Source organism: Choloepus didactylus, chromosome 5 (genome assembly GCF_015220235.1).
Source record: "Choloepus didactylus isolate mChoDid1 chromosome 5, mChoDid1.pri, whole genome shotgun sequence".
NCBI classification, from domain to species: Eukaryota; Metazoa; Chordata; class Mammalia; order Pilosa; family Megalonychidae; genus Choloepus; species Choloepus didactylus.
The window spans coordinates 76,243,590-76,266,286 of NC_051311.1; the positions used below are offsets into that span (position 1 = coordinate 76,243,590).

General features: G+C 38.5%; 1 protein-coding gene and 1 long non-coding RNA gene across 2 annotated transcripts in view; one reads left to right on the forward strand and one right to left on the reverse strand.

The window, feature by feature from the left end:
* The window catches only part of CFTR (CF transmembrane conductance regulator), a 193,250-nt gene extending 181,493 nt beyond the window's left edge, over positions 1 to 11,757 (reverse strand). The window contains exon 1 of the mRNA XM_037836310.1: positions 11,631 to 11,757. Coding sequence (XP_037692238.1) covers positions 11,631 to 11,683 — 53 coding nt within the window. The 5' untranslated portion in view covers positions 11,684 to 11,757. The remainder of the gene's footprint in view (positions 1 to 11,630) is intronic.
* Positions 11,758 to 12,065: 308 nt separating this feature from the next.
* On the forward strand, positions 12,066 to 18,003 carry LOC119534196. The gene is made up of 4 exons (XR_005216978.1): positions 12,066 to 12,220; positions 12,416 to 12,577; positions 15,526 to 15,653; positions 17,343 to 18,003. It is a non-coding gene; the product is annotated as an uncharacterized LOC119534196 (long non-coding RNA).
* Positions 18,004 to 22,697: the final 4,694 nt, after the last annotated feature.

Genomic DNA, 22,697 nt, shown 5'->3' on the forward strand with positions numbered 1-22,697 from the left:
TTGAAATAAATTAATTATATAATTATATATGTTTATAATTATAATTTTAGTCATTTTATGTAGAGAAGGTAGGTTTAGAACTCTGAGAGTTAAACCAATCAAAATTAACACATATCCCAACCAAAAAATATGAACTCTATCATAACAGAACATAGTCAGCAAAAGAAATATAGGAAAAGGAATATTGCAGGATACATATAGCGAGTCAACCCTTGTCTGTGTTCAGGCAACACTGTCCAAGAGAGAGGGTCCCTGCCTCAAAGGTGGGCTCATCCATTTCCTATGGAGTTAACACCAAGATAGAGAATGGAAATCTTGGGGTGTCCCTGCTAGATGGCATTTGCCCATGTACTGACTAAATGGAATCACAGTGTTCAGGCACCCAAGGCAGCTATATATCTCACTGCAGATTAATATATTGACCTTCCGTTTAATGCATCTATTTCTTTTTTGAATAGCCTAAGCTTTGTTTGAGACACAAAACCTGAGATGATGAATGTACATTGATCAAGACCAGTCCAGACCCTATTGGAGTGGTCAACTGGTCTCTCTTGGCAACATTCTTATGAATATCCTCAACAAACTGCAAAAATGTTATGGCTTGCCAAAATTTTATATTTTCCCGTGCATTGCAAACATGTAAAGTTTAAATATAAAATCATAGTGATGAATTTTTTTTTACAATACACCATAATTTATATAACCAATTAAGTGTGGTCCTTTTCAAAATCAGCATCTTAATGGGTCTTTCATCATATTCTTATTATAATTATGCTTCCATGGCTCAAAACACTTATGTTTCTCTCCATTTGGAATTGTCTTTAAAACTTATGTTTCTCTCCATTTGTTTCTCTCCATTTGGAATTGTCTTTAAGTAGCGGTTCGTTGTTAACAAAGCAAAATATAATGAAAAATCTTTATACTATCAGAGTGAATTTGATTTTACTATATAGTCAAAAATCATTTAGAAACAACTCCAGGTGCTCCAGCTATTATCCTGAGACTTACAATATACAATTCTTTGCTGCATTACCACTGTAGATGCCAACATTCTTTACTATTGATCTTAGTTGAGATTTATAGAGTTTATAGGGGCTACCTAGAGCCAGTCTTGTAAGGGATCTGTCGTATTGTACACTTGGATTCCTGGTGCTCCCACAATTCGAGTACAGACCTAGATTTCTATTATGGATATAATGAATATAATTTAAGTTGCATCATCTGACACATGGTTTGAGTCACACTCTAACAACCAAACAGAATATGGGAAATCCAGGGCATTACAGAAGAGACAGAGAAGAACAACCTGAATAACAGCCTTAAAAGTTACCAGAAAAATAAATTTGAAGACTTGACTGAAATTGAAAAGCATAATCCCTGATGGTAAACATATCTAAATCAATCCCATTGGTATATAAATAATAAATTCTATGTAAACATATCACCTCTAGTTTAAAAATTATCTTCCTATTTCATGAATGTTATTTTCATAAAAGTTTCAACTAAATGTACTTTCTTTTCCATGGTATTCATGAACTATTCAATTTTTTTTGTGATGAGGTTCTCCTTTAAATTATTCTTATAAAAATATATTAGCGAGAGCTGAGGAGTGGAAGGAGAAAGCACGGAGATGCTGGTGCAGGACATGACTTTTTCTAGAAACTCAAAAGAGAAGGGAAGACTCCTGATACAGATTATCCTTTAATAGGAAATGGATGAATGAGTTTGCTGTTATTTTCTCAATAAAAGGGAGTTGGGGGCAGACTGGTGAGCTGTATGTTTTAGTTACTCCTCCAGGAAAGTAGGTAAAAAGCCAGGAACTGCGTGGACTGGACACCACAGAGCAATCTGTCTTTGGGCATACTTCATACAACACTCATGAAAACGTGGAACTGCTGAGATCAGCGAAATCTGTAAGTTTTTGCGGCCAGGGGACCTGCGCCCCTCCCTGCCAGGCTCAGTCCCGGGGGAGGAGGGGCTGTCAGCTCCAGGAAGGAGAAGGGAGAATTGCAGTGGCTGCTCTTATGGGAAACTCATTCTACTGATTCAAACTCCAACCATAGATAGACCGAGACCAGACACCAGAGACTCTGAGAGCAGCCAGCCCAGCAGAGAGGAGACAGGCATAGAAAAAAAACAACACGAAAAACTCCAAAATAAAAGCAGAGGATTTTTGGAGTTCTGGTGAACACAGAAAGGGGAAGGGCGGAGATCAGGCCTTGAGGCGCATATGCAAATCCCGAAGCAAGGCTGATCTCTCTGCCCTGTGCACCTTTCCTTAATGGCCCTGGTTGCTTTGTCTATTAGCATTTCAATAACCCATTAGATCTCTGAGGAGGGCCGTTTTTTTGTTTTTTTGTTTTTTTTTTTTAAATCCTTTTTGCTTTTTCTAAAACAATTACTCTAAGAAGCTCAATACAGAAAGCTTCAAAGAATTGAAATTTGGGCACGTCAAGTCAAGAGCAGAACTAAGAGAGCTCTGAGACAAAAGGCAATAATCCAGTGGCTGAGAAAATTCACTAAACAACACAACTTCCCAAGAAAAGGGGGGTGTCTGCTCACAGCCACCATCCTGGTGGACAGGAAACACTCCTGCCCATCACCAGCCCCATAGCCCAGAGCTGCCCCAGACAACCCAGTGTGACGGAAGTGCTTCAAATAACAGGCACACACCACAAAACTGGGCGTGGACATTAGCCTTCCCTGCAACCTCAGCTGAATGTCCCAGAGCTGGGAAGGGGGAGCAGTGTGAATTAACAGAGCCCCATTCAGCCATCATTTGAGCAGACTGGGAGCCTCCCAACACAGCCCAGCAGCCCAGAACTGCCCTGGGGGGACGGCACTCACCTGTGACATAGCACAGTCATCCCTCAACAGAGGACCCGGGGTGCACAGCCTGGAAGAGGGGCCCACTTGCAAGTCTCAGGAGCCATACGCCAATACCAAAGACTTGTGGGTCAGTAGCAGAGACAAACTGTGGCAGGACTGAACTGAAGGATTAGACTATTGCAGTAGCTTTAAAACTCTAGGATCATCAGGGAGATTTGATTGTTAGGGCCACCCCCCCTCCCCAACTGCCCAGAAACACGCCCCACATACAGGGCAGGCAACACCAACTACACACGCAAGCTTGGTACACCAATTGGGCCCCACAAGACTCACTCCCCCACTCACCAAAAAGGCTAAGCAGGGGAGATCTGGCTTGTGGAGAACAGGTGGCTCGTGGACGCCACCTGCTGGTTAGTTAGAGAAAGTGTACTCCACGAAGCTGTAGATCTGATAAATTAGAGATAAGGACTTCAACTGGTCTACAAACCCTAAAAGAACCCTATCAAGTTCAGCAAATGCCACGAGGCCAAAAACAACAGAAAATTATAAAGCATATGAAAAAACCAGACGATATGGATAACCCAAGCCCAAGCACCCAAATCAAAAGACCAGAAGAGACACACCTAGAGCAGCTACTCAAAGAACTAAAGATGAACAATGAGACCATAGTACGGGATATGAAGGAAATCAAGAAGACCCTAGAAGAGCATAAAGAAGACATTGCAAGACTAAATAAAAAAATGGATGATCTTATGGAAATTAAAGAAACTGTTGACCAAATTAAAAAGATTCTGGACACTCATAGTACAAGACTAGAGGAAGTTGAACAACGAATCAGTGACCTGGAAGATGACAGAATGGAAAATGAAAGCATAAAAGAAAGAATGGGGAAAAAAATTGAAAAACTCGAAATGGACCTCAGGGATATGATAGATAATATGAAACGTCCGAATATAAGACTCATTGGTGTCCCAGAAGGGGAAGAAAAGGGTAAAGGTCTAGGAAGAGTATTCAAAGAAATTGTTGGGGAAAACTTCCCAAATCTTCTAAACAACATAAATACACAAATCATAAATGCTCAGCGAACTCCAAATAGAATAAATCCAAAAAAACCCACTCCGAGACATATACTGATCACACTGTCAAACACAGAAGAGAAGGAGCAAGTTCTGAAAGCAGCAAGAGAAAAGCAATTCACCACATACAAAGGAAACAGCATAAGACTAAGTAGTGACTACTCAGCAGCCACCATGGAGGCAAGAAGGCAGTGGCACGATATATTTAAAATTCTGAGTGAGAGGAATTTCCAGCCAAGAATACTTTATCCAGCAAAGCTCTCCTTCAAATTTGAGGGAGAGCTTAAATTTTTCACAGACAAAGAAATGCTGAGAGAATTTGCTAACAAGAGACCTGCCCTACTGGAGATACTAAAGGGAGCCCTACAGACAGAGAAACAAAGACAGGACAGAGAGACTTGGAGAAAGGTTCAGTACTAAAGAGATTCGGTATGGGTACAATAAAGGATATTAATAGAGAGAGGGAAAAATATGGCAAAAATAATCCAAAGGATAAGATGGCCGATTCAAGAAATGCCTTCACGGTTTTAACGTTGAATGTAAATGGATTAAACTCCCCAATTAAAAGATATAGATTCGCAGAATGGATCAAAAAAAATGAACCATCAATATGTTGCATACAAGAGACTCATCTTAGACACAGGGACACAAAGAAACTGAAAGTGAAAGGATGGAAAAAAATATTTCATGCAAGCTACAGCCAAAAGAAAGCAGGTGTAGCAATATTAATCTCAGATAAAATAGACTTCAAATGCAGGGATGTTTTGAGAGACAAAGAAGGCCACTACATACTAATAAAAGGGGCAATTCAGCAAGAAGAAATAACAATCGTAAATGTCTATGCACCCAATCAAGGTGCCACAAAATACATGAGAGAAACATTGGCAAAACTAAAGGAAGCAATTGATGTTTCCACAATAATTGTGGGAGACTTCAACACATCACTCTCTCCTATAGATAGATCAACCAGACAGAAGACCAATAAGGAAATTGAAAACCTAAACAATCTGATAAATGAATTAGATTTAACAGACATCTACAGGACATTACATCCCAAATCACCAGGATACACATACTTTTCTAGTGCTCACGGAACGTTCTCCAGAATAGATCATATGCTGGGACATAAAACAAGCCTCAATAAATTTAAAAAGATTGAAATTATTCAAAGCACATTATCTGACCACAATGGAATACAATTAGAAGTCAATAACCATCAGAGACTTAGAAAATTCACAAATACCTGGAGGTTAAACAACACACTCCTAAACAATCAGTGGGTTAAAGAAGAAATAGCAAGAGAAATTGCTAAATATATAGAGACGAATGAAAATGAGAACACAACATACCAAAACCTATGGGATGCAGCAAAAGCAGTGCTAAGGGGGAAATTTATAGCACTAAACGCATATATTAAAAAGGAAGAAAGAGCCAAAATCAAAGAACTAATGGATCAACTGAAGAAGCTAGAAAATGAACAGCAAACCAATCCTAAACCAAGTACAAGAAAAGAAATAACAAGGATTAAAGCAGAAATAAATGACATAGAGAACAAAAAAACAATAGAAAGGATAAATATCACCAAAAGTTGGTTCTTTGAGAAGATCAACAAGATTGACAAGCCCCTAGCTAGACTGACAAAATCAAAAAGAGAGAAGACCCATATAAACAAAATAATGAATGAAAAAGGTGACATAACTGCAGATCCTGAAGAAATTAAAAAAATTATAAGAGGATATTATGAACAACTGTATGGCAACAAACTGGATAATGTAGAAGAAATGGACAATTTCCTGGAAACATATGAACAACCTAGACTGACCAGAGAAGAAATAGAAGACCTCAACCAACCCATCACAAGCAAAGAGATCCAATCAGTCATCAAAAATCTTCCCACAAATAAATGCCCAGGGCCAGATGGCTTCACAGGGGAATTCTACCAAACTTTCCAGAAAGAACTGACACCAATCTTACTCAAACTCTTTCAAAACATTGAAAAAAATGGAACACTACCTAACTCATTTTATGAAGCTAACATCAATCTAATACCAAAACCAGGCAAAGATGCTACAAAAAAGGAAAACTACCGGCCAATCTCCCTAATGAATATAGATGCAAAAATCCTCAACAAAATACTTGCAAATCGAATCCAAAGACACATTAAAAAAATCATACACCATGACCAAGTGGGGTTCATTCCAGGCATGCAAGGATGGTTCAACATAAGAAAAACAATCAATGTATTACAAAACATTAAAAACTCGAAAGGGAAAAATCAATTGATCATCTCAATAGATGCTGAAAAGGCATTTGACAAAATCCAACATCCCTTTTTGATAAAAACACTTCAAAAGGTAGGAATTGAAGGAAACTTCCTCAACATGATAAAGAGCATATATGAAAAACCCACAGCCAGCATAGTACTCAATGGTGAGACACTGAAAGCCTTCCCTCTAAGATCAGGAACAAGACAAGGATGCCCGCTGTCACCACTGTTATTCAACATTGTGCTGGAAGTGCTAGCCAGGGCAATCCGGCAAGACAAAGAAATAAAAGGCATCCAAATTGGAAAAGAAGAAGTAAAACTGTCATTGTTTGCAGATGATATGATCTTATATCTAGAAAACCCTGAGAAATCAACGATACACCTACTAGAGCTAATAAACAAATTTAGCAAAGTAGCGGGATACAAGATTAATGCACATAAGTCAGTAATGTTTCTATATGCTAGAAATGAACAAACTGAAGAGACACTCAAGAAAAAGATACCATTTTCAATAGCAACTAAAAAAATCAAGTACCTAGGATAAACTTAACCAAAGATGTAAAAGACCTATACAAAGAAAACTACATAACTCTACTAAAAGAAATAGAAGGGGATCTTAAAAGATGGAAAAATATTCCATGTTCATGGATAGGAAGGCTAAATGTCATTAAGATGTCAATTCTACCCAAACTCATCTACAGATTCAATGCAATCCCAATCAAAATTCCAACAACCTACTTTGCAGACTTGGAAAAGCTAGTTATCAAATTTATTTGGAAAGGGAAGATGCCTCGAATTGCTAAAGACACTCTAAAAAAGAAAAACGAAGTGGGAGGACTTACACTCCCTGACTTTGAAGCTTATTATAAAGCCACAGTTGCCAAAACAGCATGGTACTGGCACAAAGATAGACATATAGATCAATGGAATCGAATTGAGAATTCAGAGATAGACCCTCAGATCTATGGCCGACTGATCTTTGATAAGGCCCCCAAAGTCACCGAACTGAGCCATAATGGTCTTTTCAACAAATGGGGCTGGGAGAGTTGGATATCCATATCCAAAAGAATGAAAGAGGACCCCTACCTCACCCCCTACACAAAAATTAACTCAAAATGGACCAAAGATCTCAATATAAAAGAAAGTACCATAAAACTCCTAGAAGATAATGTAGGAAAACATCTTCAAGACCTTGTATTAGGAGGCCACTTCCTAGACTTTACACCCAAAGCACAAGCAACAAAAGAGAAAATAGATAAATGGGAACTCCTCAAGCTTAGAAGTTTCTGCACCTCAAAGGAATTTCTCAAAAAGGTAAAGAGGCAGCCAACTCAATGGGAAAAAATTTTTGGAAACCATGTATCTGACAAAAGACTGATATCTTGCATATACAAAGAAATCCTACAACTCAATGACAATAGTACAGACAGCCCAATTATAAAATGGGCAAAAGATATGAAAAGACAGTTCTCTGAAGAGGAAATACAAATGGCCAAGAAACACATGAAAAAATGTTCAGCTTCACTAGCTATTAGAGAGATGCAAATTAAGACCACAATGAGATACCATCTAACACCGGTTAGAATGGCTGCCATTAAACAAACAGGAAACTACAAATGCTGGAGGGGATGTGGAGAAATTGGAACTCTTATTCATTGTTGGTGGGACTGTATAATGGTTCAGCCACTCTGGAAGTCAGTCTGGCAGTTCCTTAGAAAACTAGATATAGAGCTACCATTCGATCCAGCGATTGCACTTCTCGGTATATACCCGGAAGATCGGAAAGCAGTGACACGAACAGATATCTGCACGCCAATGTTCATAGCAGCATTATTCACAATTGCCAAGAGATGGAAACAACCCAAATGTCCTTCAACAGATGAGTGGATAAATAAAATGTGGTATATACACACGATGGAATACTACGCGGCAGTAAGAAGGAACGATCTGGTGAAACATATGACAACATGGATGAACCTTGAAGACATAATGCTGAGCGAAATAAGCCAGGCACAAAAAGAGAAATATTATATGCTACCACTAATGTGAACTTTGAAAAATGTAAAACAAATGGTTTATAATGTAGAATGTAGAGGAACTAGCAGTAGAGAGCAATTAAGGAAGGGGGAACAATAATCCAAGAAGAACAGATAAGCTATTTAACGTTCTGGGGATGCCCAGAAATGACTATGGTCTGTTAATTTCTGATGGATGTAGTAGGAACAAGTTCACTGAAATGTTGCTATATTATGTAACTTTCTTGGGGTAAAGTAGGAACATGTTGGAAGTTAAGCAGTTATCTTAGGTTAGTTGTCTTTTTCTTACTCCCTTGCTATGGTCTCTTTGAAATGTTCTTTCATTGTATGTTTGTTTTCTTTTTAACTTTTTTTTTCATACAGTTGATTTAAAAAAGAAGGGAAAGTTAAAAAAAAAAAAAAAAAAAGAAAAAAGACAAACAAGGAAAAAAAAAAAAAAAAAAAGATGTAGTGCCCCCTTGAGGAGCCTGTGGAGAATGCAGGGGTATTCGCCTACCCCACCTCCATGGTTGCTAACATGACCACAGACATAGGGGACTGGTGGTTTGATGGGTTGAGCCCTCTACCATAAGTTTTACCCTTGGGAAGACGGTTGCTGCAAAGGAGAGGCTAGGCCTCCCTGTATTTGTGCCTGAGAGTCTTCTCCTGAATGCCTCTTTGTTGCTCAGATGTGGCCCTCTCTCTCTGGCTAAGCCAACTTGAAAGGTGAAATCACTGCCCTCCCCCCTACGTGGGATCAGACACCCAGGGAAGTGAATCTCCCTGGCAACGTGGAATATGACTCCCGGGGAGGAATGCAGACCCAGCATCGTGGGATGGAGAACATCTTCTTGACCAAAAGGGGGATGTGAAAGGAAATGAAATAAGCTTCAGTGGCAGAGAGATTCCAAAACGAGCCGAGAGATCACTCTGGTGGGCACTCTTACGCACACTTTAGACAACCTTTTTTAGGTTCTAAAGAATTGGGGTAGCTGGTGGTGGATACCTGAAACTATTAAACTACAACCCAGAACCCATGAATCTCGAAGACAGTTGTATAAAAATGTAGCTTATGAGGGGTGACAGTGGGATTGGGAATGCCATAAGGACCAAACTCCACTTTGTCTAGTTTATGGATGGATGTGTAGAAAAGTAGGGGAAGCAAACAAACAGACAAAGGTACCTAGTGTTCTTTTTTTACTTCAATTGCTCTTTTTCACTCTAATTATTATTCTTGTTATTTTTGTGTGTGTGCTAATGAAGGTGTCAGGGATTGATTTAGGTGATGAATGTACAACTATGTAATGGTACTGTAAACAATCGAAAGTACAATTTGTTTTGTATGACTGCGTGGTATGTGAATATATCTCAATAAAATGATGATTAAAAAAAAATATATATATATTAGCAATATGGCAGTTCAGATGCCATTCAAGTTTTGTGCTTGATGTAAAACCTATGCAAAATTAAGAAAATGCTTAGATTTTTCCCAAACTCTATTACCCTTTCCAGTAACAATTAAGAAGGAGGAGGAGGAGGAGGAGAATAGCAGCTAACAATTTCTAGGCTAAACACCTGACATGCATGTTCTCAATAGATTAACCCCCATAACATAAATCCTATTAGTTTTAAAGGTCGGGTCAAAGAAACACAGAGATGTTAAGAAACTTGCCTACAGTCACATAGCTAGTAAGCAGTAGATCTGGGATTTGAATCAAAACCATCTGAATCTAAAGCCTAACATCCTTTATCACTAAGCAATGTTACCCAACCCACTGCAGAAAATAAGTTACTTATCCTTTCAGAACTTACACCCAGAAGAAGTTTATAATCACTGGTACTTTAGGTGATCATCAGTTCCTATTAATAGTAAGAACTTAAATTTTTAAAACACACCTATTCTTAGAGCAACTTATTATGAAATAGTTTGAAAAACAGGAATGAATATGTTATTAACAAACTTAGAGGCATTAAGATGCATTTTCTTTCTAAATCAACCTGAGAGCATTTTAAAACTATAATAAAATTTATCAGGTGATCATTAAAAAGAAAAAAAAATATTTTCATAGATCAAACATGAAAAAAGTTCCTTAGAATTTAATACTTAGAAGTACCCATGGGATAGTCATTCTTCTGACAACTGTGTTCTTAGACTGATTGGCATTTAGCGTTCCTCAAAGTGCTGTACTAAATCTACATTTATACCAATTAGCGTTCTGATTTTATAAGTAGAAGAAAAAAAATATCTACAGATAAGCCCATTTTATAGATACAGTAACAAAAGTGCTGTAAACACAAGACGTGATTCCAAAGAGTAAAGTCCTTCTCTGGCATCCACAGGGTGGAGCTCCACTTCAGCGATCAATGGCCTTTCTTTACCACCTGAATTCCAGGCTTACTGCACGTGTAGAGAATTGAACATTAGGTATGTGAAAGCTGATTCCCCCCTCACCCCCCAGCTCCCCCCACACAGACATATTTATAATACATTTGACTTTTCTGATACTTGATTATTCTGATTCATTGGAGAACTATGAGTCAAGTAATATCTCTTGAGAGAGCTGTACCTATTCATTCATTTATGCAAGTATAATAAACTGAACAAAGTGGATTCGTATCCAAAGAACACTTCAAATATGAAACGTTACATCTAATTACACTTTGCCTAAAACTCTGAACTTAGACTCTATTTTTAAAAATCTCAGATGAAGTTTGCAAGCTTTTATGGCTCATCAGATGCAAAGAAGGATGAGAGCGCAATTTATTAAATGGTAGTTGGCTGTATCATCAGTATCTATTTCATTGGCTGTGGTTCCATGGCAATTCTGACCACCTACTCTTAAATGTACAGATTGAAGAATTAGCTTTTCTTAAAAAAGATAAATATTTCAAAAGATTTGTTTCATTCTTAAAGAAAGTATAACGGAATTGTGACAAATACTCAACACCTTCAGAATAAAAGCTTTATTTAAACAAATATTTCCCTCCTCAAAAAAAAAAAAATCAAAATTCAGTGAACAAATGTTTTCTGAGCACCTACTACATTCTTGTATGGCACTTCTAGCATGTGTGCCAAAAAAAACAGCCAAGTTTCTGAGGCATTGAGGGTGGTAAACATTGGACTAAATTTAAATATTTGTTATTAACAGTTCCATAATTATGTTTCTTAGAAAACAAAACAAATTGCACAGTAGCATATTTGGGTCTTAAGAGTCTGCCTTTAAGTTATAAGTAGACAATAGCTCTATCCAAACAGTAGGTTTCAGTTTATTCCTTTATCTCTTCTTAATGTCTTCTATTTCATTCCACAAAAATCCACGTTTTCTTTCATAACACTGAATGGTAGAGCATCTTTTTAAAAACTATTCTTCTTGCCCCAAAACCCAGCCCATACACACGCCCTCCTCTCCACAGCACGTGGCTTTCGGCTGGCCACCCTCTCACCTGAAGAAAAGTTTGGAGATGACGCTGGCCTTTTCCAGGGGCGACCTCTGCATGGTCTCTCGGGGGCGCCGGGGTCCCTGCCGGGGCAGACTGGGCTCGAGCTCCTAATGGCCAAACTCGCCCTACTCCTCTCGGTGCCTACCGCTCACCCCTTTTTCTCTGACCTGCTGTGATGTCATTTGCTTCCAATTCCCCCCACCCACCCACACCCCACACCCCACACCCCACACCCCACACCCCACACCCCACACACCTCCCGTTTCCTCTTGCTCCTTCCCCCACATCTAAGGCCCAGGTTCAAAGCTGAGCGCTGCCTGGTCCGGCCCCAAATTTGCTCCAGCCGCTTTCCCCACCCCCTCCGCACCCCCCGCCCGCACAGCGCCCGCTGCTTCCTTCTCGCCTCCTTCCCTCCCTCGCCGCCCCGCACCTCCCTTTCCCGGTTCTGACTCCAGCCTCCCTCCTCCGCGCGCCCTCTTTCCAGGTCCACGTCCCTACCGTCCGGCCCCCAGCCCAGCTCGCAGGTAGCAGACAGTGGCGGCCGCTCTCAGGTCCAGTCTCTGACGCTGGAGAACCGAAGGAGCCGCCCGCAGGTGGGAACCACCCCCGGGGAAGCCTCCTGGACCCTCCGCGCGCCCGGTGCCGCCGGACCCCCGACCTGCCGCAGGCAGCGTCCCGGGGCCTTCCTCCTCCTTTTTTTTCCGAGATCTTAGGCGGATTCGTGTTCCGTTTGCAAGGTGCATTTGGAAAGGAGAAGGAAATTGTGTCTCTTGTGTATCAAAATGCAGCCTTAGAAAGCCAGAAAGTTCCGCGACCGTGTCTGATGCGTTCGCCTAAGCGCTTCCTTTGGGTGTCAGAGAGAAGAACCAAGCTTTGTTAGTTGCAGTCTTGGTGTGGCACACACACCTCATGAGACGCACTTATGGAAAAAAGAAACATCCTACCATGAGGTAAGAGGAGATATTGCTTTATTCATTACCCACCCAGGACTTTCTCATTGTCTGTAGTAAGTTTTTCAGTCCGGCTTGCGTTTTTAAGGAAGGTGTGTGAGAGAGAGAGAGCGACGACAGTGACAAGTGAACAGTGTGTAAACTAACCCGCCCTCCAATGGATTTCCTAGTCTCGGTCAGCAAAACATCTGAACTAATACACTGAAAAGAATCCGGTCTTTGACGTGACTCAGAAAAACGCCATCTTCAATTCTGAGGGAATCTAGGTTTTGGTGTGTGGATTATGTGTGCGGCTAAAGTTTTTTAAAGAGCCAGGCCTTTAATTCCTGAACCCTGTTATGTAAAAACATTTACACATTGAGTTTCAATTGAAAAGTCAAATGAGAGTAAAAGTTTTAGGCTGATTGTTGATTTTGGTCCCTCAAAGTACAAGTAATGGGTGCACTTCATAATGATAGGAAGACAGGTACATGTGTCTAAATTAATGAATACCTTCAGGTTTTTTCAATGTCACCCTACTTTCTGATATCTTAAGGTGGTTTTAATAAATGTTTAAATTTTAGTATCCTAAATTTTAATAGTAGAGAAAAATAAAAGCAGAGATAAACCAAATTGCATAAAATTAGACAACAGGAAAGAACGTCAGCATTTCTAACTCATGATCCGTGGCTTCAAATTCTGTACACATGTTTTCCTCTCTCCAGTATGACATAAAAATTAAGTCTCTATCTTTACTATTGATTTTTCCCAGGTATGTCAATTGAACTCACTCTATACACTTCCCTACCCCCACCTTATTGTTTGCTTTATGACTGCTAGTGTGACCCATCCAAAGTAATGCACACATTTTGAGATGAATGTGTAATCAGTTCCTCTTTGTTATCAAAGAGCAAGTGACATAAAAGGATTAAGAATTAAGTTCCAAAGAAGACCATAGAGGTCGACCAAGGTATATGGCTCAGGGAGATCCCAAATATTTACAATCAATCCCCTTCCTTTGGAAACAATAAATAGAATAGTAACTATTTCTGCAGTTCTGACTACTTGTCAGGCATCATCTCATGTAAACTTGACAACAATCATGTGAGTGGGTTTTGTTATCCCCATTCTTCAGTTGAGGAAAGAGACAAGAGAAGTAATGTCTATAAACGTAGAGCTAAGATTCAAACTAAGGTCTAATTGTAATATTGTTTCTTTACAAAATCATCCCTCCTGTATTTATGTACTTTCATTTGCATATCAATTCAGTCTTTCTCCACACATTAGTTTCATGAAATCAAAAGTGTTAAACCTGTTAAGAACAAGACAGGAAAGTAGAAAGCTAAGAACCAAGTAGCTACTGGAGCGACATATTTTTAGTAATTGGCATGTAATTACAATATTCCATTTAAAGTGTATGCATGCATAGAAAGATCCTAGATCTTTATCATAAAAGATAATAGTCCAAATTTGTTCTTGGCATAAGTAAGACTGCGATTATACAGAAAAATATTCAGGATTTGCATTTAGGTGTATAATGTGGGAACATAGACTTACTTACCAGGAAAGTGTTCAAAATATAACTGAAGGTCATGACTGAAATCCTAATTGTGGCTTTGAGATGTCAGGAATAGGAAGGAGTCCATGGGCTGAGGTGAGAGTGGAAGGTGATAAAAGGCAATAGTGAAACTCTTCTCTCATATCTAGTGTTAATTGGATTATAATTCCCTAGGTTATAAAAACAAAGCTGAAGAAATCATTATTTTTCCATCCCACAAAATATATCGGGCTGCTCAAATACCAGCTCATATAAATTTTTAAAAATATTAAAATTGCTTACATTTGTTGAGTACTTACCATGTATGCCAGATACCATGCCAGATATACAGAATGCTTTGGCTTTTTTAAAATTTACAACACCTTCATGGACCAAGCAAGTTGCACAGTTAATAATAAGAGAGGAAACTAGAATTTGAACCCACAGAGTCAATTGGCAAAGCCTAAGCATTTACCCACACTGCTCCTACAGAATTTCCTAATGTTTTAAGAAAAACTGATCTTTAATGTAGAAGATTAGTTGTGTGTTATTTTAATTCATTTGTGTGGTATTATTTTAACAGTACATTAAAAAGAAGGAAGAGGAGAAGGGAAGGAGAAGAAGAAAGAGAAGCAGAGAAGGAAGCCAACCTTTACTGAGTACATAATATGTGTGTTCAGCAATGTGGGAGGTGTTGCCTACAAATGATATCAACTATATGTAAAGTTTGTAAAAGATAACCTTCCCATCATATGCCACTCACCTTGACAGATGATGAAATTTCATCATTAGAGATCAGGAGAGTTAAAGTTCACTATACTTTACTTACTCATCAAGTTCAACTTAATCTGAATGTGCTCCTCAGATTCTTTCCTGAGAGTGGCATTTAATAGTGTTAAGTGAGTACTGATCATAAGTACACTAAAAACTGGAAAAGTGGAAGGAGGAAGAAAAAGTCACCCCCACAGGAAAGAAAAGCTTATCAGAAAAGGGAAAGGTGAAGCCTTGTCAGCTTTACTTGCCTGGGCTGCTTCTACTTGTTAATTTACCTAAACTAGAAGTGTAAGAGCAGCAGCAGCTCATTGGCAGTATGCCACAGTGATGACCTAGGATACAACTATACATTATAGTTGACAAAGATATTTCAGGCTGGAGAGAGATGACCTGGTACATGATTAGGCCAGATTACCGTTTACTTTTACCGCTCCCAACATTGTGCTTGGTTCTAACTATTCTGTTTATAAACAGACATGCACACATACTTCTATTTATATACAAACTTAGGCTTTCTTCCCCACAACCTCCCTGGAGGCAGAAACTGTGTCTTCTGTTTTCCTTTTATTCACGTAATATTTAAAAATACAGTATATGCAATCAAAGAACATATTTCTCTTGGGGTCACTGACCTAATAGTTGAAATGTCATCCTAAAGGGGGAATCTGAAGATGCTGAAGAGATGAATGAATGCAGTTGATCTTTCAGCAAGCAAGAGCTTAGTGTTCAAGCAGGTCACAGAAAAAGGCAGAATCTCCACCTTTCAAAACGCAGAATCTAATGAAGGTCAGTAAAGTTTTCCAGAGATGGTAGCAGAGTGTAGTGGAAAGAGCTTGGGCTTTGAGGCAATAAAGTAGATTTTCAATCCTGGCACCACCACTTATTTAGCTGTGTGACTGTGGCTAAGTTAATTAACTTTTCTGTATCTCGGTTCCTTTTTCTGAAAGTGAGGTTAATAATACCACTCCCTAGGATTGTTAGCGTTTCTTTACCTCAAAATTATTGACATTTGGGGCTGGATAATTACTTGGTATGAATGGCTGGCTGTGCATCGTAGGATGTTTAGCAGCATCCCTAGTTCTGTCCACCAGATGCCAGCAGAAATGCCTCCACCACTCCTCCCAAGTAATGACAACCAAAACTGTCTCCAGGCATTGTCAAATGTGCCTGTGGGCGACAGGGGTGGGGGGTGGACAAAAGCTTCCTCAGTTGAGAACCACTATCCAGTGAATTAAATATGATGTATATAACAGATGTAAAGTGTGGGCTGGATAATTACTTGGTATGAATGGCTGGCTGTGCATCGTAGGATGTTTAGCAGCATCCCTAGTTCTGTCCACCAGATGCCAGCAGAAATGCCTCCACCACTCCTCCCAAGTAATGACAACCAAAACTGTCTCCAGGCATTGTCAAATGTGCCTGTGGGCGACAGGGGTGGGGGGTGGACAAAAGCTTCCTCAGTTGAGAACCACTATCCAGTGAATTAAATATGATGTATATAACAGATGTAAAGTGTTTAGAACATAATAGGCAATTAATAAATGTTAAAATTTGTCATTACACACTACTGGTTTGGTAAATAGGAAACCAGTATGACAATGCAAAATGGAATGCCATAGAAAACTGAATCACCTAAATGCTGACAGATTTTCTCGGGAAAAGTGGACTTTCTCATGTTCTCTGAAGTTATTTGCTGATGTTTGGACTAGATGAAAAGTGGGAAAATCAGCAACCCTCCCAACTGTAAGACAATTTTGACATTTGACATTTGAAAGCTCTGATTTTTCTGTTGTCTTAAGAGCTCCTCTGATTTCCAGCTCATTACCAGTGGTATATTCTTATCAACTGTGTCCAGATGGAATTTGGCACCCTTGTGGTTTTTCTGTAACTTAAAGGTACTTCCTCATGAAGGAAGACCTGAAGATCCTCACTCTGTACAGAACAAGTTTATTAATGCTATTAATGAACTGGAACAATTATGAACAATATTCAAATATAATTTTGGCATAAATATACAGTCGAATACATCTGCAATTTTTTAAAACTGCTGGGTTCTTGAAATGTTTTATTATTTATATTCATTCTTTTTTCATTTTCCTAAGGAAGCTATTTTAGAAACCAGAGTATTAATAAGACCAGATTAACTTTCATTGTTGACATACTGAAAGCCAGGTGTAATTTATAGAATTCAAATAGTGATTTTATACATTTGAACTCTAAGAATAAAAGTGATTTTTTTCTCACATGAGTTCCATCCTGATTTTCATGCTACATAGAAGAGTTACATTTAGAAATGGAATGGAGCACAGTATATAGAACAATTGGTTATTTACTTATTTATGACTATTTTCCCTCCAAATAGATAATGTATAATAAAATAAAGCAGGGCATTTAAACTAAAGAATAAACAGAATGACTGGTTGGGAAATGTTAACTGGACTTGAACACTAAAAATAATTCTCTATGTCTTTGCAGCCAAGCCTAGAGGTTGTATTATTCTCATAATCTGATACCTGATAGAAGTTAATATGGGAAGTTCAACTGGAGATAAACAGCATCCTCCCTCTTCTAATTCTTGGAACAGTTGCCATTTGGAGGCTTATAGAATTATCACTGAATGATATCATGGACAGTCTTTTCAGCTGCACTTTTTAAAAACATGTATTTTATAGTCATTTTTTATACCAATCAATGATAAAAGCCAAGGACATGACTGAAATCAATTACTCAAGGAAAACCTTTTATCCTGGGAAACTGGAATTTGAGAATTCACAGGCTTAGAGTCTCTTTCCATAACTTGCTGTAACTGTGTGGGCTCATCTTGATAGAGTCTATGGCTTCTTGTTGTTTTGAGACACTAAGCTGGCCATTTATTGATCTTCAAGTTCAATGTGATTGGTGAAACTAGAGTGATTAATCCATTCAATCAAAAGTTCAACTATTTTCCTGCTTTGGTGACAGTGACTTACGGTCCTGCACAGCCAGCCTCCCTATGTCTGACCCCAAGTGACTGGACCCTCCAGATGTCAAAGGCTGTTGAGAGGCAACACTGATGAAGTGCTGGCAAAACACTTTGGAACTCTTACTGACGTGCAAAAATTATATTTAAAGAAATATATGAAAATCACCTAACTCTTCTGGAACAAAGCATTATTTATCATACTAAATAATAAAATCATTTTTATAAATTTGTATCATGTTTTTCGTGTAAGCAAATTTGATTGTTAGAAAATTTTACCTGAAAATATAGAAATCATAATTTTTATAACAGCAAGTTAGGTTTAGCCTGATCCTGTCTTTGCAAGAAAAAAAAAATATGAGTAGTATATATCTGCTTGCCATTCAAGTTACATTGCATGTATCAGAAAAATCCTACAAAGTTGGTATTGTTGTTTGGTCATCATTCAGACTCCCATTTTACAGGTGAAGAAACTGAGGTACAGATGGTTAAATGTCATGCCAAAATTCAAGAAACAGAGTTTAAATTTGAGTGAACCTAGTGGTTGGGCCCCAGGGCTGAGCACTTCATCACTGTGTTCTGACTGTACCTGAACCACATTGCTTGTTTAACTAAGAACTGTCTTTATAATTTGTCTGCTTGCCTCTCCAAGAAGGGAAGAAAGATAGAGATTTAGGAAGGACATTCTGCTTTCCTTTATTCTGGAAATTATTCATCAAGTCGACCCTCTTCATTACAGGAACGTAAAGTAAGTATCCACAGGGAGGGGAGAGGAGAACAAAATATTTTCTATGACTTGACAAGGACTACCTATTCTATTTCCTTTTGAGGTTCAACATAATCAGAATCTATGTGATGAATTAAGATGACCCCAATTGAATTTCTCGAATAGACAGAAACACCAAGAGTTCCCAAGGAAAACTCATGACACCATGAGAAGTAAGGCTCAACGCCAAAGCCTACGGCATGGTGGAAGGTGTGTTGTTCTCTACTTTGTAGCTGAACCTGGAATCTTGTCTTTCCCTATCTGTCCTCCATCCTGGGGTGGTGGGTGGGCTTTAGAAACACCTGTAGCAACTTTCAAAGTCCAAGTACTACTCAGCCATGTACTACTGGCTGAGACTAGACTGAGGAGTTGGGTTTCATCTTTGTCTAGGAATCACTGTGACCTACACAGGGATCTGTTCCAACAGGGTAATAATAGTAACACTGGACCAGGCTGTGTTGACTCTGTGGGAGGACCTCTTTTCATCAGTTACACAACGTTGTGGTGACAGAGGCTCAGGCAGCAGAAAATGGGGATGGGGCATGTGACAGAGGACTAGTAAGATCCTCCATATTCTCCATATCTCTGGTGTTGGGAAACAAATGACCCCTCTAGACCAAGAAAGCCCTGGGGTCCTTGGACAATTGGAGATAAGGGAAATCCTTAAGAAAAGTCACTGAACTTCTTGCTTACTTCAATATTTAAAAGTTAAAGAGATGTGACCTTATTTGTGCCCCCAAAAATGGGTGAAAGGAGACATACAGATTGCATGTGTATGTTTGTAACATTGAAGAAAAGGTTGAAAAGATGTTTGTCATAATCATCTTATGCCATAAATTCCTAAGCTTTGTAAATAAAAAAGAAAGAAAAGAAATTATCCTGTGGTGTAAAGTGACTATCTGAATTCATTCCACAAATGATTTTGAAGAGCTATAGCATTCCAGGTCTGGGGACTCAGTAAACATGACAGAATTCTGAGACAACTTCCAAAGGGCTTCTTAGTTCTGAATTGTTAGTAAAATTCTGACAAAGCAAAGCATTAATTGTCTTAGCCCAGAGAAAGTTACCAGCTTCATTGTATCTTTTATTTATTCTGGATTCGCTTCAGCCCTGAAAAATCTATGGTAACTCCCTAAATCTCCTTCTACTTGCTTTCTTTTACCTCCACCCCAGCCCTGCTTTCTTCCTCAGAGTCCTGGTTTTAGGGCCAAAACAAAAGCTTCTCAAGAGACCATTCAGGAATGGCCTTAGAGTGAGAATTTTGCAATCAAACAAGGTTATATTTAGTCACAAAGATGCCCTGTTGGGAATAGAAGAAAAACACTTCCATCAGGTAAACTTTAAATGTTTGATCCATAACCAGATCCTATCACCCCTCATTCAATTAGAGTTAACATTCTTGTAAATCCTGTGAATTTTATGTATCTAGTGTGAGTGCTAAAATGACATTGCATTTTATTTTTTGCATGTTCAGAGCCTTAATTTGTAAATGTAAAAAAGAACACAAGTTTTAGAATCCTATGTTGACACTTTTTTCCTGTATCAAAATATACTAGAAACTTCAAAAATGGAAGTGTCTCAGTCTTCTCTCTTCCTCCAAGATGACTCTACAAACTCCCAATCGTCTCAGAGGCCAAGCTATGGCAAATGAGGAATAGCAGCAGGTTCCATGCCCCTATCAGCACAGACCTGGCCCGGAGTAAAGCAGCAGCTCCACTCCTCACGCCCCTCCAGGCACACAGGGATACTTGTTTTCTGCTTCCTGTCGGATGACTGGCATACCCTCAAGACTAATGGGGAACAGAAACCTTGAACCTTTCTGCACCTGAGTAGCGCGTGGCACTGTGGGAACCAAGCGACTGACAGCTCCCTGGAGGAGAGCCAGGCAGTGGTGGAACACCCAGTTCCATACCACAGGCTCATTGCCAGGCTCAGGAACAGTCATCAGCCATGATTGCACTGCTATGTTTTTCATGATTCTAATTGTCGTTAGGAATTCTTTTTCTTAACCACCTATCAAGATGATAAAATAAAACAAATGACTCTTGGAAATGACTTGTCTGGTCCAAAATTGGGTGGGAAAAACAACCTATTTGATTCTTAGATTATACCTTACTTGCTTTCAAGAAAGTGAAGATGGGGTGGGGGGGGAGCTGCAAAATGAATTCAGATTTAAACATCTGGGTAAAAATATATACCTCTATTGAATTACTAAAATGTGTTGCCATAAAAGCCAAAACAAATTTGAGGCTTCTAATGATCTGGATATTTCAAGAAAAAAGGACTATTTTCTGTAATCTGTTTCTACATTCACTCATAATTAAATTAAAAATATACTTTCCTTCAGCTCTGTAAGTATCTAAGCCTTAGAACATCTCATTTTTAAATATATTGTCTATTAGATAGCACGGCATAGGGATTTAGAGTTCCTCCATTGAGTGTAAGCTTAAGTTTCCTCATTTTTAAAATGAGGGAAATTAGAGTTTCCTTTACACAGGGTTGTTGTGAAAATTTAATGAGTTGACATCAGTATTTAACACAATGCCTGACAGGATAAGTGCTCAATAAATTGTGTATGTGTGTGTGCATTTGAAATCTTACATCCTTTTCTTAGTGAATCACTGAATGCCGAACTGAATCTTCAATGGTTTTTTTACAGGAATAAAGGAAATATGGGATAATTCTTTATGACTTTTAAATGCACATCTTTTCAGCCTCTTTTATTTTTTGTTTACTTAGTCCCTTCAAAAATAAGGAAAAATAAAATTCAACAATAAGAAAATAAACAGCCAACATAAAAAATGTAGAAAAGATCTGAACAGACATTGCACTAAAGAAGATACACCAATGGCAAATAAGTATATAAAAAGATGCATAGCATCATTTATCAGTAGGGAATTGCCAAATCAAAACAACAATTAGATATCACTACTTATTAGAATGGCTAAAATCCAAAAACTGACAATACCAATTGTTAGTGAGGATTGCTTGTGAAAACAAAAACTGACAAAACCATTTGGAATATAGTTTGGCAGTTTCTTATAAAGCTAAATATAGTCTTACTATATGACCCAGCAATCGCACTCTAAGGTTTTTCCCAACTGATTTGAAAGCTTATATCCACCCAAAAATCTGCATGCAAATGCTTGAGAGATTAAGTCGTAATTGCCAAAACCTGGAAGTAATCAACTATTCTCTAATCAGTGAACAGATAAATTGTAGTATAACCATACAAAGGAATATTATTCAGCAATAAAAAGAAATGAACTAACAAGCCACCAAAAGGGCGATTTTTGGATGAATTTTAAACGCATATTGCTAATGAAAGTAGTCAGTCTGAAAGTCTACATACCATGGGAATTTAATTACATGACATTCTGGAAAAGTCAAAACTACAGAAATGGTAAGCAAATCAGTGGTTGCCAGGGGCTTGGGGTAGAGAGAGAAAGGTTAAATAGATGAGGAACATGTGATATTTTTTAGAGTGGTAAAACTATTCTGTAACCATGAATAAATGTCAATATGAATTTTTCAAAACCCATAGAATGTACAGCCCAAATAGTAAACTTTAATGTGTGTGAATTTTTTAGGAGATCAGGGGAACCACAGGTGAGAATGCAGAATGTGACAAAAGAATCTAATTGTATTACCAAGGTATGAAACAACCTCACTGAAAAGAGTGTGGTGGTGTGGGAGCAGTGAGGGGGAAGTGCTGACCTAAGTAAGTGAGCATAGTTTGTAAGACTAAAGGCAAAAGAATCTACGTAAGTACTGTACTCTAGCTGGTGGAGTTGTTTCCCACAAGGGTATCGGTTAACAATTCTGAAACCACTATACATATGTACTGAAAATGAACAATTAAGTAAATGGGTAAAAGATGGTGGAAGCCAGGTTTCTCACTGTTGGAGTGGGAGGTTGTAGATAAGCAAGGAGAAGAGGCTAAAATGATCTGTGTGGTAATGTATTAGAGATCCAGACAAAAATATGACCTCGTGTTTAGCATACTGTAGATACAGATGGTTACATAAAGAAATATTAATAGATACATGTATATACAATTGTTACTAAGCACACATATATTTCTTTGCTTTGTCAGCAAAAAGTA